Here is a 15,302-nt window from a genome sequence, read left to right as displayed (position 1 = left end):
ACATATTGATCATTTTAGTTTTGTGGGCTATAGTTCATAAAAATGAAAATACTTTTGCAAGTTTTTATTTTAAATTTTAAATATTTTAAAATTAATTGAATTTTAAATTTAATTTTTGCAGTGTGAATTTTGTTGTTTTTCATGAGTCTTTAATTATTGGGTTGTGACTAGTTCGATTACAAAGATTTCTAGAAACCTAACCCTCACACTTGGGAAGGACTTTCATAGGTCGTAAAATAGGTTTCCTATTTTAAAAAGTTGAGCTGACTAGATACAAATTTGTTTCAGAAAACATTTTGACCCCATTAAAATAGTAACCCATACTCAGTTTAATAGAACCAAAGAGGGGAATATCAAGTCCAATAAATTATGTTTTGAAAACTGTGTTAATGTGGCCAGCATAGAATAACCACAAATAAAGAAACTTCCCAGAAAAGATCCCTTGACAATTGAGTTGACTGGGTGGGGGGAATAGTGTAATTCATTTAACTCCCCAAGAGCTACAGCCTTTTGCCCCAAAACAGGGCTGTGCTCAGGGAAAGAAAGAAGCTACCCCCTTGGGAGCCACTGGGAGAAATGGCAGCTACAGACCCCAAATCCACTTGGTCCCCTCTGAAGATCTATCAGTTAGCTGTAACCGACCACTTACTGACCTCGCTTGTGAGAATTCAGTTATTATGCCTTTATGGAATGGGTCGATGAGCAGAATCAGGGAGTCCTGGATCAGCTGGGATTCTGGACGCTGGGAGAGGGAGCCCTGGAATGAAAAGGTAAAGCTTTAATGCAAAGAGTGTATAAATACTTTTTTAGTTTGCTATGATCTTCTAATATGTGAGGTCCATGGTAAGAGAGATATCTCTAGAAAGATTAAATCACTTTTCTAAATTCAAGTGTTATTGATCCTCAATATTTTCTTCATTGGGACCAGGCATATATATTAAAATCAAGAGAAAAGTTCTGCCTTCATACTTCCTTATCATCACCACTATGTGGTGGCCAGTCCAAATAGGGAGAAGGCTTCAGCAATGGTGTTGAATGATTTACAACTTCTTGCTTTTGTGCTTTGTACTTTTTGTTTATATCATCTTACCTTGGCATTAGACCTCTTATCCTATCAGGATCAGTTACTGGTCCTTGTTTCCGAACTAATTGAATTCTTGGAATTGATTCTTTGGTTGATCTTCATGTCAGCCTGATATTTAGATCTTCAGCCATCCCTTCCACTGCTTCTGTGCTGGATTAATGTTGACTCTTGAGTTTTTGTGCAATGAAAAAAGCTTCTGATTGGAAATATTGGTTTATCATCAATAACCATTTTGTTATTTCATTCTACTGGTATTGGATCAGTGAAAGTTATAAACACTTTTATTAGGTTCATATAAAATATTTCTCACAACAGCAATTGTGTTCTGAAATAAAAAATCTAAAATTCATAATATATCAAATTCCAAGGGCTTAAATTATAGAAAAACTATGCTTTTTCATTTCTTTTACAATCTAATGGAAAATTTTATTTTCCAGACCTTCTCGACTAAGATCATACTTGGGACTGAGTCCTGGGAGAATCAATTGTCAGTCACTATATGTGCTTGTCAATTAACCTGAGACAATTGAGTTTTACCCTTATATTTTCTGCCTAGGAGTGCAGAAACTTCCCAGAAGAATTTGAAAGAGATTAGGGTTTAATGCTTTCCAGATGAAGAGAAACAAATTCACATACCCTAGATTATTAATTGTCTGTGTTTATTATCACTTTCACAGAGGGAAGCATAGCTATGTATAAAACTTGCAGTGCTTACTGAGACCACTTCCTCACCATGAACAACAAATGTAGCTATCACATATAGAACTCAATACACACTTACACAGTTCATAGGTCATATGAGACTTGCTTCCTTGGGTTTCCAATTCAGAGTAACATAGTGGTTGAATGAGGTGAATATTGTATAAGAGCCACTGGAATAAGGTTAAGAAACAATAGAATGGATCAGATTCTCTAGGTCGAGTACCTTACCTGTATTGTTTTTTTTTTTTTTTTTAATTGAGATTTTGAAGTAAGTTAATTATTGGGTATTTTACATGAAGATACTGTGAATGTAGTTAAAAGGAAGTTAGAAAGTTTTTACTTCTAGAAATTCAGAATGGGAAATCAAGACTAAAAAACAATTGTAAACTTGCAAATTACGAGCAGTGAAAGATGGCACTTCTCATTTTATGAAACTAGATAGTAAATGTTTTGAGTCTTTCTTTATTGAAACTTTTTTTTTAAGATTTTCTTTTCTTTTTTTAAGATTTTATTTATTCCTGAGACACACACACACAGAGAGAGAGAGAGAGAGAGAGAGAGAGAGAGAGGCAGAGACACAGGCAGAGGGAGAAGCAGGCTCCATGCAGGGAGCCTGATGTGGGACTTAATCCCAGGACTCCAGGATCATGCCCTGGGCCAAAGGCAGGCGCTAAACCGCCCAGCCACCCAGGGATCCCCCGAAACTTTTTATTATTACCTGATTTTTACTTTAGTTATGTTTATAAGGAGAGTGAACTAAATCTTATCTTACTGTATTTAAGGAAACTTGATCATTTGATAGTCAAAAATAGATTCCTGTATATAATAACTAATGCATCTCATTTTAAATTTTGAAGGATTTTACTAATTTTTAACAATGAGCAAATGAAAAGTCAGCTAAATTGAATACTTACCTATTTCATTTAGTATAAACATGACATTTAATTGAAAAATATTAGGACATTTGATTTTTCTGATGCTCTTTTGCAAAATTTGGACCCATCTGTGGCTTCATCAGCGTCCATTAACCATTTTCTTACTGCTTAGTTAATTCGGACTTAATTGTGAAAATTGAAATAGGTGAATAAATGTTAACTTGTGAATTGTGGTTTAGATCTGTAATTGATATTGACAAACATAAAATTATTCTAATGGGCTTTACAGTGGGTTGTGATGATTTTAAATAAAACTAAAGCTTGATTGTCTCATTGCCCTCTTATTTTTTCAAATTCTAACGTCCCATTTCCTCTGTCTTACTCTGGCAGGCTTTAATCCAGTGTGAACAGTTGAAGAATGAACTGGAGAGGCAGACGGAAAGACTTGAAAAAGAACTCATGGCTCAGCAAGAGAAAAGGGCCTCTGAGAAAGAGATGATGAGAAAGGAAATAACAAAAGAAAGGGAGGACATGGGATCAAAGGTACCTGGGATTCAATTTGTTCCTTGCTGTGGCAGAGATGTTTGTGGTGATGTCACTGATGATGCTGTGGACTGCAACTCTTAAATTGAACACTCAATTTTAAAAACCCCTTAGTAGTCAATTGCTTATAATTCAGAGTTCATAAAAATTTTCCATTTTTCCATGTTTTGTCATATTCTCAGACCTCTTCAAATAAAAATAATCTGTTCGATTCCATGGTAGGAAGTTGTGAAATTATACATTAATCCCGCCATTCTGTTTGATGCCCTCTCTCATGTTTGTCATAGAAAAGCAGGTGCTCTGTGGATATCCAGATTTTATTTCAACCTGGTCTAAATCCAGGAGAGATGACTCCCCACCGTATCCCCCACTCTCGAATTAGACTTGCAGAAAATGAAACACATGTAGGAAACCAAGTAACCAAAAAAAGTAATTATATACACCATACAAAGTAGGTTCTGACAAATTGCATAATGGATAATGAACATAACCAGATGAACACATGGATGGGAGAAATGAAAGGCAAAAGTAACAACTAATGTGAAATGGGCACTGTTTGGAAAACAGTAACAAACTGGAATATAGAATTGAAACCTATCTTTAATGTTGCTGCAATGGGGGCACCTGGGTGATTCAGTCTGTTAAGTGTCTGACTTTTGTTTTCGATCAGGTCATGATCTCAGGGTCATGAGATTGTGCCCGAAGTTGGGCTCCTCATTCAGTGTGGAGTCTGCTTGAGATTCTTTCTCTACTTTTCCCTCTCCTTCCCCCAGCTCACCCGCTATCTCACTCTCTCTAAAATAAATAAATCTTTAAAGTTGCTAAGGTAGAGGAAAATTGAGTAAGATGGTCCATAAAATAACCAAAAGGGCTATAACATGTTTTTTTTTTAAGATTTATGTATTTATTCATGAGAGACACAGACTGAGAGAAAGGCAGAAACATAGGCAGAGGGAAAAGCAGGCTCCCCACAGGGATCCTGATGCAGGACTTGATCCTGGATGCCAGGACCACGACCTGAGCGGAAGGCAGGCGCCCAACCGCTGAGCCACCCAGGCATCCCAACATGTTTTGTTTTATTTTTAAAGCAACTCACAGCTTGTACCCTTAATGCTTTTTTATTATAATGTTCCAGGGTGTGAGAATTACGTTATTGAGCACATATTTATTGAGTATCTGTCATGTGCAAGGCAGTGTGTAATCCTGAGGATATAGAAAAGAGAAACATCACAAATTCTGTCCAGGAGATTTTAAGTCTTATGGATTCTGAAGCATTTACTGTAAACCCCCTTGTCTCAGCCTTTAGAAAGATGGCGCCTGTCAGAACCTTACTCTATCAATCTAATCATCTACCTTCTCTGACCTGGATGGGCCATCTGAGCCTGGCAGATGACACCACGGTGCATCATGGCCTTTACATCCATGGTGCTCTTGCTGCTTTCCAGCAGTTTGCCACACATTCCTCTCACCTGTTCATTCCACATTCAACAGATAGTAACTGGAGAGCCTGGGACTATGGGTGTCCCAGGACCAGTGCAGTCCTGCTTACAGAGGAAGAGAGAGGAAGACATTAAACACATACTTCCATAAGTGAGTTTGTAATTACCACCACAGTAAAGGCAAGAAAGTACAGTATAGAGTACCATAAGAATATGTAACAGGCACACCTGACCCAGTCTGGACAGTTGTGTAAGACTTTCCTAAGAAAGAAATTTTGAAAGACTCAACAGGGTTGAGTAGGAATAGTCAGGTGAAGAGTTGAAGGAAAGTTTCAGACCCAGGGAAATGACACCACCCAGACTTTGAAGCTAAAAAGCATCATAATTTTTAGAAATTTAAAGACCCAGGTGACTGGAACATAGGAAGTAGGGACAATAGTGGGAGATGAGTTTGGAGTAGTATGCAGGGACCAAAGCATAAATGGCCTTAAAGTCCATGTGAAAGATTAAAAAAATTTTAAAACTAATGGAAAACCTTTGAACGGCTTTAAATTGGGCAGCATCATGATGCCATTTATATTTGAGAAGTACCATCTGTCCATAGATTGGAAGGAGGATGGGAACAAATGCCTGGAGATCAGGTGGGAGGTAATTATCGTAGTCCAGGTGGCCATGATGGTATCTTGGGCCCTTTTTCAAGGACTATTTTAAATTACTTTTATTCTCCTCAATTATCTACTCTACCATCGTTCCCCTCATTCTCAGTGGAAAGCCTTACCTAACAAAGAAAACTGAAAACTTCAACTACTTATTTTCCCCTTCACCTGGGCCTTCCAATAAGATCTCACTGGCATACCAACCCTGTCAGAACAGGAGAGGCCTTATGCTAATTCATTCCCCTTGCTCTGAGTTCCATTCTCTTCCTCCACCTAAGGGAGGTCATTTTCTTTTTCTTTTTCTTTTTCTTTTTCTTTCTTTTTCTTTTTTTTTTAAGATTTTATTTACTTATTGAGAGAGGGCAGGGACAGAAGGAGAGGGAGAGCAAAAGCACACTCTGAGGTGAGCGTGGAGCCTGACAGGGGATTCAGTCCCACGACCCTGAGATCATGCCCTGAGCCAAAACCAAAAGTTGGAAACTCAACTGATTGAGCCACCCAGCCCCTCATAGCTGTCATTCCTCTTCCTCTCCCCCGCTGAATCCTGTCTTTCCCTCACAGCAGCCTCTTTGTTATGATCTCAGGGTCGGGTTGAACAGAGGAGAATCTGTTCAAGAGTCTCTCATCCATTAAAATAAACACTCTTTTAATCCAGTGGTTCTCAATCTTGGCTCCACAGAAGCTCCAAAAATCTCATTGCCCAGTCTGCATCCCAAACCAACATGTGTACATAACTGTGGGTCGGATTTTAAGTGTCAGCAGTTTTTAAAGCTGTTCAGGTGATTCCAGTGTAAGGTTGGAAGCCACCTCAGTAAATTCCATGTCCTTCCTAACTCTTCCCCTTAATGGGCAAATTTCTTGAAAGGTTTGTCTGTATGTGTTGTCTTCATTCTCTTACCTCATTATGTTCACCAAAGCCCTCCTTTTACTATTTTTAGGGAATATTTTTTAGTTCTTATTCTCTTTAAAAGATTTTTTCTTGATTTCTTTGATTTTTCTTGATTTGGGAGAATGATGGTGTGTGCCTTTCAGTTTGCTCTGAGTTTAAAGTGCCTTTGAGACAAGAAAGGAAACATATCCAGAAAGCAACTTGATGGAAAGTTCTAGAGTTTAACAGAGAGCTTTATATTTTGGGATCTTTGGCATTACAGTGTCTCCCAGTTTCACGTATATGGAATTGATTCCTAAATCCTCAGCTCTCTGGTGAGCTCCCATCCTCACCTGGAAGTGAGCCAGCTTCACTTCCCATCCTCCTTCTCCCAGAGGAGCCACTATTCATCCAGTTGCCAACCCCCGAATCTTGTTGGCATTCTTGTGTCCTTTCTCTCCTTCACCCTGCTCATTATTAGGTCACCAAATTCTAGAGATTCAGGCACCTAGGAATTTTCATTACCCTCTCTCTCTACCCTACTGCTATTCATACCTCACCCCTGGATTATTTCTATAGCCCCAAGACCTCTCCTTGCTTCCAGTCTCGCCTTCTCATCTGAGCCACAGCCAGGATGATCTTTCTAAAATGAACATGTCAATACGCCAGTCTCTTGCTTTAAAATCCTTTCATGTCTCCCTGCAACCCCTTGAATAAAATTTAGGATTCTTCAGCATTGCCTGAAAATTCTACGTTTCTCTTCCTCTCTTCAGCTCTCCTATCTCATCTCCCTTCACTTTTCTTTCTTGTACTGCCACCATCACCATACTGACCTACCACACTAACTCTACTGCAAACATACCAATCTGCCATACTGTTTTTTCATTTCAGGATTTTGTATGTGCTTTGTCCCTTACCTAGAGAAATCCTCTGCCCTGTGCCCTTTATAACTGATCCTTCAGGGTTTTTGATAAAACCTGCTCCCAGAGATGAATTGAGAGCCCCTCCTATGGGCTCCTATAACTCAATTAATTGCAAATTCTTACTGCATCATTTTTCTCTCCCAATTTACTGTGAGTCCTTTGAATATGTGGTTGGTTAACATTGTCATCATTTGGCACATCCCACTCATATAAAATGTGCTCCACATATATTTGTTGAATGAAAAAATGACAAATATATATAGAAAAAGACCCTGTGCCATTGGAAAGGTCTGGCTAAGATTTTGTGAATTCAGAGGATCAGGATGGCCTATGTCTGCAAGAGATCATGGATGATTTTGTGAGGAAGGTAGTGTTTTAACTGAGTGTCAAAGTGCAGGTAGGACTCAGAAATGTAAAGCATGGGGCGAGGAATGCTGGCTACAACAAGAGTATGGCATGGAGTAGAGGTAACTTTGTGAATTGAGTGTTGTGTGTGTGACAGAGAATAGGACCAATAGCAAAGACCAGCTATTATTCATGTGTGGGAGACTCTTCTGGGTTGGAAGAGTGGAAACTTTTTGCCTTGCTGAATAGTTCTACCATATACAAACATGGAGCTGAGAATTGCTGATAAGGGAGGACAAAAAAAGACTGGAAGTGCCGCTATATTCCAGGTGCTCTCGTGTAACAGCACCACTTTCTTACACTGATAATTATTTCACGAATAAAAGCAGCAACAGAAGTAAAATGTATGTCTGAGTCTGATTCATTTTGAGTTTTGCCCGGAATAAGCCTTGGCTGGCATTTAATCTCAAGGTCCTACCCTAAATAAAGTGTCTGAATAAAGAGCTGAAAGTGGTCCTAGGGGCAGCCCAGGTGGCTCAGCGGTTTAGCGCCACCTTCAGCCCAGGGCCTGATTCTGGAGTCCCGGGATCAAGTCCCACGTCAGGCTCCCTGCGTGGAGCCTGCTTCTCCCTCTGCCTGTGTCTCTGCCTCTCTCTCTCTCTCTCTCTATCTCTATCTCCTTCTCTGTGTGTGTGTGTGTGTTTCTCATGAGTAAATAAGATCTTAAAAAAAAAAAAAGACATTCATTGAAAGTGGTCCTAGCACTCAGGCAAGTGCTGTCACCAGGATATGGCAGTAAGAGTCGAAGGGTTTAGAGTTGAATCCAGTTCGACCTTCCTGTGACCTTGAACAATTCTTTTAACCTTTCAAATTTCAGAGGAGTAAGTAATAGAGTTAATCTACTCAAGGAATTGGTAAGATTAAGTACAAATGTTTCGAAAGGACCTAATATACCTGGCTTAGAGTGGACATTTAATAACTTTTAGCTCAAGGCTACTATCATTCTTACTCTGGAGAAAGAGAAACAGGGTAATGGGATAGATTTCTTAGACCTTTCTATTAGCAAAGCAGACATTTTTTACTATAAAGCCCGGCTTTACTTTTTATTCATTAGCTTTTGAATGAATTTAGGCAGATTCCTTAATTTTCTGAATCTCATTTTTTCAACTGAAAATTAATTCAATATAATTCATCCTTCAAGGTGATGAAAAAGAGAGAATGTACATCATACTGCCTGGCTTAGGAAGTTATTCTAAGAGGGAGACTGAACAATTCATCCTAACATTGTGAGAGCTCTGTAGTTAGGGTAAAGCAAGCATCCCCTGCCCCCACTTTCTGAGCAGTCAGGAATGCTTGTGAAGACTTTTAGACTTTTTTTCTCTTTTTATTATTTTTCTTTTTTTTCTTCTGACTCGTTCTCATTAATTTCTGTGTGTGTGTGGGAAGCTCAAAGAGAGCAGATGTCTTCTACCTAGACAGATTTTGAATCATCCCCCCATGAACAGTACTTGCTGTGAGTTTGTTTGTTGTCTTCAATGATGGTCCTTGGCTGCGCTGAGCCCCGGTTTGTTAGTTCAGTCATTTATCATATTAGTGAGCGCCCCCTTTGGTCTATACATTTTTTCATAGAATCCTTCATTCTTGCACCTGTTATATAGGGAGGACCACATTATACCATGTTCAGGACACTAGGGACTGCTGTAGTCTAGAGAGTTCCATCAAGCTCTCCCAGCCTGGGTGTCCTTGTCTCTTGCTTGGCCCTGTCAAAGTTTAAAGGACTTACCTGATGTCAACGCCCTGGACATCCAGCAGTGTTGCAGCTGTCTGCGGTACTTCTGTCTCCGCAACAGATGTGGATGGAGAAGCTCCTGCAGTGTAATGTTGACTTCCAGATGGTGGGCGTGGGGAAAAAGAAGGTGTGACAACAGGAGCGGAGGCCTCAGGAAGTGGGTGACAGGAGGGAGCAGACAGGTAGTGGGCAGAGGAAAGAAGTGATGGGTGGCAGAGGGAGGGAATCAGATGGAAGGAGTGTGATTTGTTACATGCTTATAATAGAAACTGACTTGGAATTTACAATTAGCAAGTAAATGTCTGCATATTTACTTCAAAAACCACCAATGTTAATATATTTACCATAAGATACATCTTCACATAAGTATGATTTTTTAGTAGCTGGTAATTAAAGTTTGCTGCTGTTGTATGGTTCCAGAAAAGCTATAATTATATTCATAATATGGATACTCATAAACTTGAATTTTAAATTAAGGATATAAAGTAATCTCTTTATTTGTTATATTTAACGTCTTTTGACTTTCAATTTAGGGTTCAGATTGCAGTGTGTATTAGCATAGTTTGTAACTTTGTATTAATAATTTTATGTGCAAATTATATTTTTAACCAGACTTTTAATGATAAGAAGGACATGTAAACAGCCATAAGTCAAACATACAATTCTCCACAATCTCCAGGAAAGTTAATGAGTACATCTACCATTTAATTAGAAAAATCACTACCAGGGCTCATTATTTTCACGTGTCAACTTTAGCTTGTTACATAATTCAAAGGCAATCTTGATTTTTATCACAAACTTTGTGTTATTGAATTCAGTTGTAAAACTGAATTCCCACCCTTGTCAGTGTACAACAGTAGATTTTAAATATTTCAATTTTGTTACGAGCTCTTTTTTAACAGATTAAAAACTGGTAGGTGTCTCTATGTGTTTCCGTCTCAAGGAAAGTAGCATTTCTTCTTTGCTTTAAAACTGCTAATACAGGGATCCCTGGGTGGCGCAGCGGTTTAGCGCCTGCCTTTGGCTCGGGGCGTGATCCTGGAGACCCAGGATCGAATCCCACGTCGGGCTCCCGGTGCATGGAGCCTGCTTCTTCCTCTGCCTATGTCTCTGCCTCTCTCTCTCTCTGTGTGTGACTATCATAAATAAATAAAAATTAAAAAAAAAAGATTAAAAAAAAAAACTGCTAATACAAATAAGAAATTAAGAGTCCAGGAAATTTTGACTTCCTGGAGCAGAGTAAAATGTAATTGCAAATGAAAAAATTATAAAGGTTAAATCTAAGATCTAGAAAGCATTTCTCACCCTTGGATAAAAGCTAAGGACCTGACTGACATCCATAGAGTGCATGGCTCCTTAGGAAAGTTGTTTATTCCAATGATCTACTCATTCATCAAACGATCAGTCTCTCTTGAGGAACATGCCCTTGAGGAACTTGTAGTCTAAGGAGGAAATAGACAACTAAACAGTTGTCTAAACAGATAAGTACAGGCTGGAAGTATGCGGACTTTGCAGGTTGCAGTGTGATGGAAATATATAGAGGTGGTTGTGGCAGCACATGCCAGAGTGAGAGTCAAGATATTAAACCACCAGCCTACATGGGCAGCAATCCATGAGAATGGATGCCAGCTGCAAACAGCAGACATGGCTGTCCCAGTACACAATAGCTGAATAGCAACCCTCTGTGTGTGAAGGGGCTCCTATTTTGTGCTGGGAGCAAGAGGTCAAAGAAACCTTCCGAAGGAGAGGGGGTAATGGCTTAGAGGAGGAATAGCAGTAGCTAGATAACAGGAGGGCTAGTGGAGTTTTATAGCAAGGAAAGTGCACAGAGCCTTCTTTATTGGTGCTGGAGTGATGGTAGTAGGATCCACTGAACCTCTGTTCTCTCTAAAGATATCTGCCTCTCCAGGTCTCCCAACCAGTCTTTATGTCCTTAAGGGTTTAAGACTTCTCTGATTGGGATGCCTGGATGGCTCAGTGGTTGAGCATCTGCCTTTAGCTCAGGGCGTGATCCCAGAGTCCCGGAATCAAGTCCATATCAGGCTCCTTGGATGGAGCCTGCTTCTGTCTCTGCCTCTCTCTGTATCTCTCATGAATAAATAAATAAAATCTTAAAAAAAAAAAGACATCTCTGATTTTTTACAAAGATTTATTCATTTTCTTTCTCTTTTTTTAAAAGAGTTTTAATGTATTTATTCATAAGAAACAGAGAGAGAGAGAGAGAGAGAGGCAGAGGCATAGGCAGAGGGAGAAGCAGGCTCCACGCAGGGAGCCCGATGTGGAACTCGATCCCAGGACTCCAGGATCATGCTCTGGGCCAAAGGCAGGTGCTAAACCGCTGAGCCACCCAGGGATCCCTGATTTATTCCTTTTCTAAAAGATTTATTTGAGAGAGAGAGAGTGGGGGGGAGGGGCAGATGGAGAGGGAGAAGAGAAAATCTTAAGCAGGCTCCCTGCTGAGCATGAAGCTCAACTAGGGGAGGGGGTGTCGATCTCATGACCCTGAGATCAGGACCTGAGCTAAAATCAAGAGTCTAACACTTAACTGACTGAGCTATCCAGTCTCCCCAAAAGATTTATTTGTTCATTTGAGAGAGAGAGCAAGCAGGGGGAGGGATAGAGGGAGGGAGAGAGAGAACCCTCAAGCAGACTCCCTGTTGAGCAGGGAGCCCAATGTGGGGCTCCATCCCAGGACCTTGAGATCATGACCTGAGCCAAAACCAAGAGTCCAATGCCCAATTGACTGAGCCACCCAGGTTCCCCAAGACTTCTTTGATTTCTTGACCTCACCTCTGAAATTTATTCATATTAATCCCCTCTACAATTTATAGGATTATAACCTTAAAGTTTCAACCCAGATTTTGATTTTATCATCTTGTTACATGTTCTCAAAATGAGGGTAGAGACCAGAGAATGAATGAAAAGGAAATACAGGGATCCCTGGGTGGCCCAGCGGTTTGGCACCTGCCTTTGGCCCAGGGTGTGATCCTGGAGACCCGAGATCGAATCCCACGTCGGGCTCCCGGTGCATGGAGCCTGCTTCTCCCTCTGCCTCTCTCTCTCTCTCTCTGTGACTATCATAAATAAATAAAAATTAAAAAAAAAAAGGAAATACATATTTAAGTCATAGGGGAATGGGTGAGTTGAGGAAGTGGAAAAATTGACATACCCAATCCACAGAGAAATGACCTAAGTGAAGTGGCCATGCAGAGACTCCCATTAATTTAAGATTTTTTTTAAAATTTATTTATTTATTTATTTATGATAGGCACACAGAGAGAGAGAGAGAGAGAGAGAGAGAGAGGCAGAGACACAGGCAGAGGGAGAAGCAGGCTCCATGCACCGGGAGCCCGACGTGGGATTCGATCCCGGGTCTTCAGGATCGCGCCCTGGGCCAAAGGCAGGCGCCAAACCACTGCGCCACCCAGGGATCCCAGATTTTTTTTTTTTTTACATAGTATATTAGTCTCAGGTATATAAAATAATGATTCAGCAGTTCTATACATTGCTCAGTGCTCATCCAGATAAGTATACCCTTAATCCCCTTCATCTGTGTCACCCATCCTCTACCCACCTCCCCTCTGGGAACCACCTGTTCTCTGTATTTAAAAGTCTGTGTCTTTCTCTTTTTTTTCTTTGTTTTATTTCTTAAATTCCAGAAATGAGTGAAATCATATGGTATTTGTCTTTCTCTGACTTATTCCACTTAGCATTATACTCTCTAGGTCCATCCATGTTGTTGCACAGGCAAAATCTCACTCTTTTATGGCTGAGAAATCAATGTTCTTAATATTTATTTTGTCAAATGACATTATTGTTTAGGACTTTTATTTCCTCTTATAGATGTTGTCCCTGTCTCAAAATATTGCACAACTGGAGGCCCAGGTTGAAAAGATTACAAGAGAGAAGATTTCAGCTATTAATCAACTAGAGGGAATTCAAAACCATCTTGCTTCCAAGGAAATGGAGGCCACAAAGGTACAAAGTGAGATTTTCGTTTCTAATTTTTTCCTAATGTATGAGGCCCAGAAAGCAGTTTGAAATAGAAAAATTTTGTTATTTAAGATAGTAAAAGTCCACATGAAGTTCATTAAGCAAGCGTTTACCTATTACGGGCAAGCCCTCCGATGGGTGTTGCAAATACAAAAGATTAATTAGAACAAATAATATCCTTGAACCCAAGGATAAGTTGCTGAGACGGACTTGTCAAAAAGCAAGTTTCATTACTTTAATACTTAATATTTGATAAAACTTACATTTCTGTATTAAACAGGAGAAATGTTTGCCAGAACTAGCATTGGTTTGGCCTCCACAATTGTAGAAAAAGAGATTTATTCACCACACGAAGAGTGTGTTTAACATAAAAAATTCTCCATGTCCCATTCCTCTCAGACCTGGGCTCTAAAATCAAGGTTCCAATACTGAGTGTCTTATTTTATTGGTCCCTAAATTTATACTTTAAAATATCACAGTGTCTGTGCTATTGGCATCACAAACTTGTGAACCAAAAACTAAAATGTTTAGTAGTCTTGGCTGATTACTGTAAGGTACACATTTAGGAAATGCTAGAAGTCCATGTAGATTTCAGTGATCAGTTGCTTTAAAACTAAGAAACTAAATACAGGCATGCATAATGTAATAAATTAAACCAATTGATTTTTTATTATCAATATACACAGGTCAAAATGACACAGGTAATTTTGTTTGAAATGTGTGCCCTTTTCATACAGCATTTTACTTATCAATGTATTTTCCTAAATGTTGACACATATGTAATGCCTTTGTTACTTTATAATTTAGTAAGTAAAATTATCTTTAATATATAGAAGAAACAAAGCATTTTTCTTTTCTTGACTTGAATTTCTATAATTCTCCATTTACTTTCTAAAATTCAAACTAGCTAATGTAAAAGTTTAAAAATACCTTATTTGCCAATATCATCAATATGTTTATGTGGAGGTAGGGGTAGAAGTATGGGAATGTGTGTAAAGGGCTAGCAGTGGCTAATCCAGATATATGGGGGAAAGCTGGTGGTGAGAGCATTCAGTCCATGTAGGGAGAGAACTTTCTGTTGGAATGTGTACAGTAAAGATGGCTCCTCTGGCAATTTACATGTTTAATGCAATCCCTATCAAAATACCATGGACTTTCTTCAGAGAGTTAGAACAAATTATTTTAAGATTTGTGTGGAATCAGAAAAGACCCCAAATAGCCAGGGGAATTTTAAAAAGGAAAACCATAGCTGTGGGCATCACAATGCCAGCTTTCAGGTTGTACTACAAAGCTGTGGTCATGAAGACAGTGTGGTACTGGCACAAAAACAGACACATAGATCAATGGAATAGAATAGAGAACCCAGAAGTGGACCCGCAACTTTATGGCCAACTAATATTCGACAAAGCAGGAAAGACTATCCACTGGAAAAAAGACAGTCTCTTCGATAAATGGTGCTGGGAAAATTGGACATCCACATGCAGAAGAATGAAACTAGACCATTCTCTTGCACCATACACAAAGATAAACTCAAAATGGATGAAAGATCTAAATGTGAGACAAGATTCCATCAAAATCCTAGAGGAGAACACAGGCAACACCCTTTTTGAACTCGGCCACAGTAACTTCTTGCAAGATACATCCACGAAGGCAAAAGAAACAAAAGCAAAAATGAACTATTGGGACTTCATCAAGATAAGAGCTTTTGCACAGCAAAGGATACAGTCAACAAAACTAAAAGACAACCTACAGAATGGGAAAACATATTTGCAAATGATGTATCAGATAAAGGGCTAGTTTCCAAGATCTATAAAGAACTTATTAAACTCAACAGCAAAGAAACAATCCAATCATGAAATGGGCAAAAGACATGAAGAGAAATCTCACAGAGGAAGACATAGACATGGCCAACAAGCACATGAGGAAATGCTCCGCATCGCTTGCCATCAGGGAACTACAAATCAAAACCACAATGAGATACCACCTCACACCAGTGAGAATGGGGAAAATTAACAAGGCAGGAAACCACAAATGTTGGAGAGGATGTGGAGAAAGGGGAACCCTCTTGCACTGTTGGTGGGAATG

The 15,302-nt window shown here is 39.4% G+C and overlaps 1 protein-coding gene and 1 long non-coding RNA gene across 25 annotated transcripts in view; one reads left to right on the top strand and one right to left on the bottom strand.

The window, feature by feature from the left end:
- LOC144316029 (uncharacterized) overlaps nucleotides 1–6,781 on the bottom strand; it is a 32,652-nt gene extending 25,871 nt beyond the window's left edge. For 7 of the 8 annotated variants that reach the window (XR_013381786.1, XR_013381788.1, XR_013381782.1 and 4 more), the window contains exons 1-2: nucleotides 6,521–6,667; nucleotides 654–757 (exon numbers count right to left, since the gene is read on the bottom strand). This is a non-coding gene — a long non-coding RNA (uncharacterized LOC144316029). Of the gene's footprint in view, nucleotides 1–653; nucleotides 758–6,520 lie in introns of all 8 variants that reach the window. The other variant, XR_013381783.1, reaches the window with a different exon arrangement.
- The window catches only part of SDCCAG8 (SHH signaling and ciliogenesis regulator SDCCAG8), a 236,079-nt gene that overhangs the window by 65,062 nt on the left and 155,715 nt on the right, over nucleotides 1–15,302 (top strand). For all 17 annotated transcript variants that reach the window (XR_013381776.1, XR_013381777.1, XR_013381779.1 and 14 more), the window contains 2 exons: nucleotides 3,052–3,204; nucleotides 13,068–13,202. Coding sequence is in view for 11 of the 17 variants with exons in the window: in XM_077901440.1 (XP_077757566.1) it covers nucleotides 3,052–3,204; nucleotides 13,068–13,202 (288 nt within the window). In the remaining 6 variants the exon portion in view is untranslated. The remainder of the gene's footprint in view (nucleotides 1–3,051; nucleotides 3,205–13,067; nucleotides 13,203–15,302) is intronic.

This window comes from Canis aureus, chromosome 6, assembly GCF_053574225.1.
Source record: "Canis aureus isolate CA01 chromosome 6, VMU_Caureus_v.1.0, whole genome shotgun sequence".
Lineage (NCBI taxonomy): Eukaryota > Metazoa > Chordata > Mammalia > Carnivora > Canidae > Canis > Canis aureus.
The sequence above is the reverse complement of the archived record's forward strand: the minus strand, read 5'-3'. Positions and strand labels throughout refer to the sequence as shown.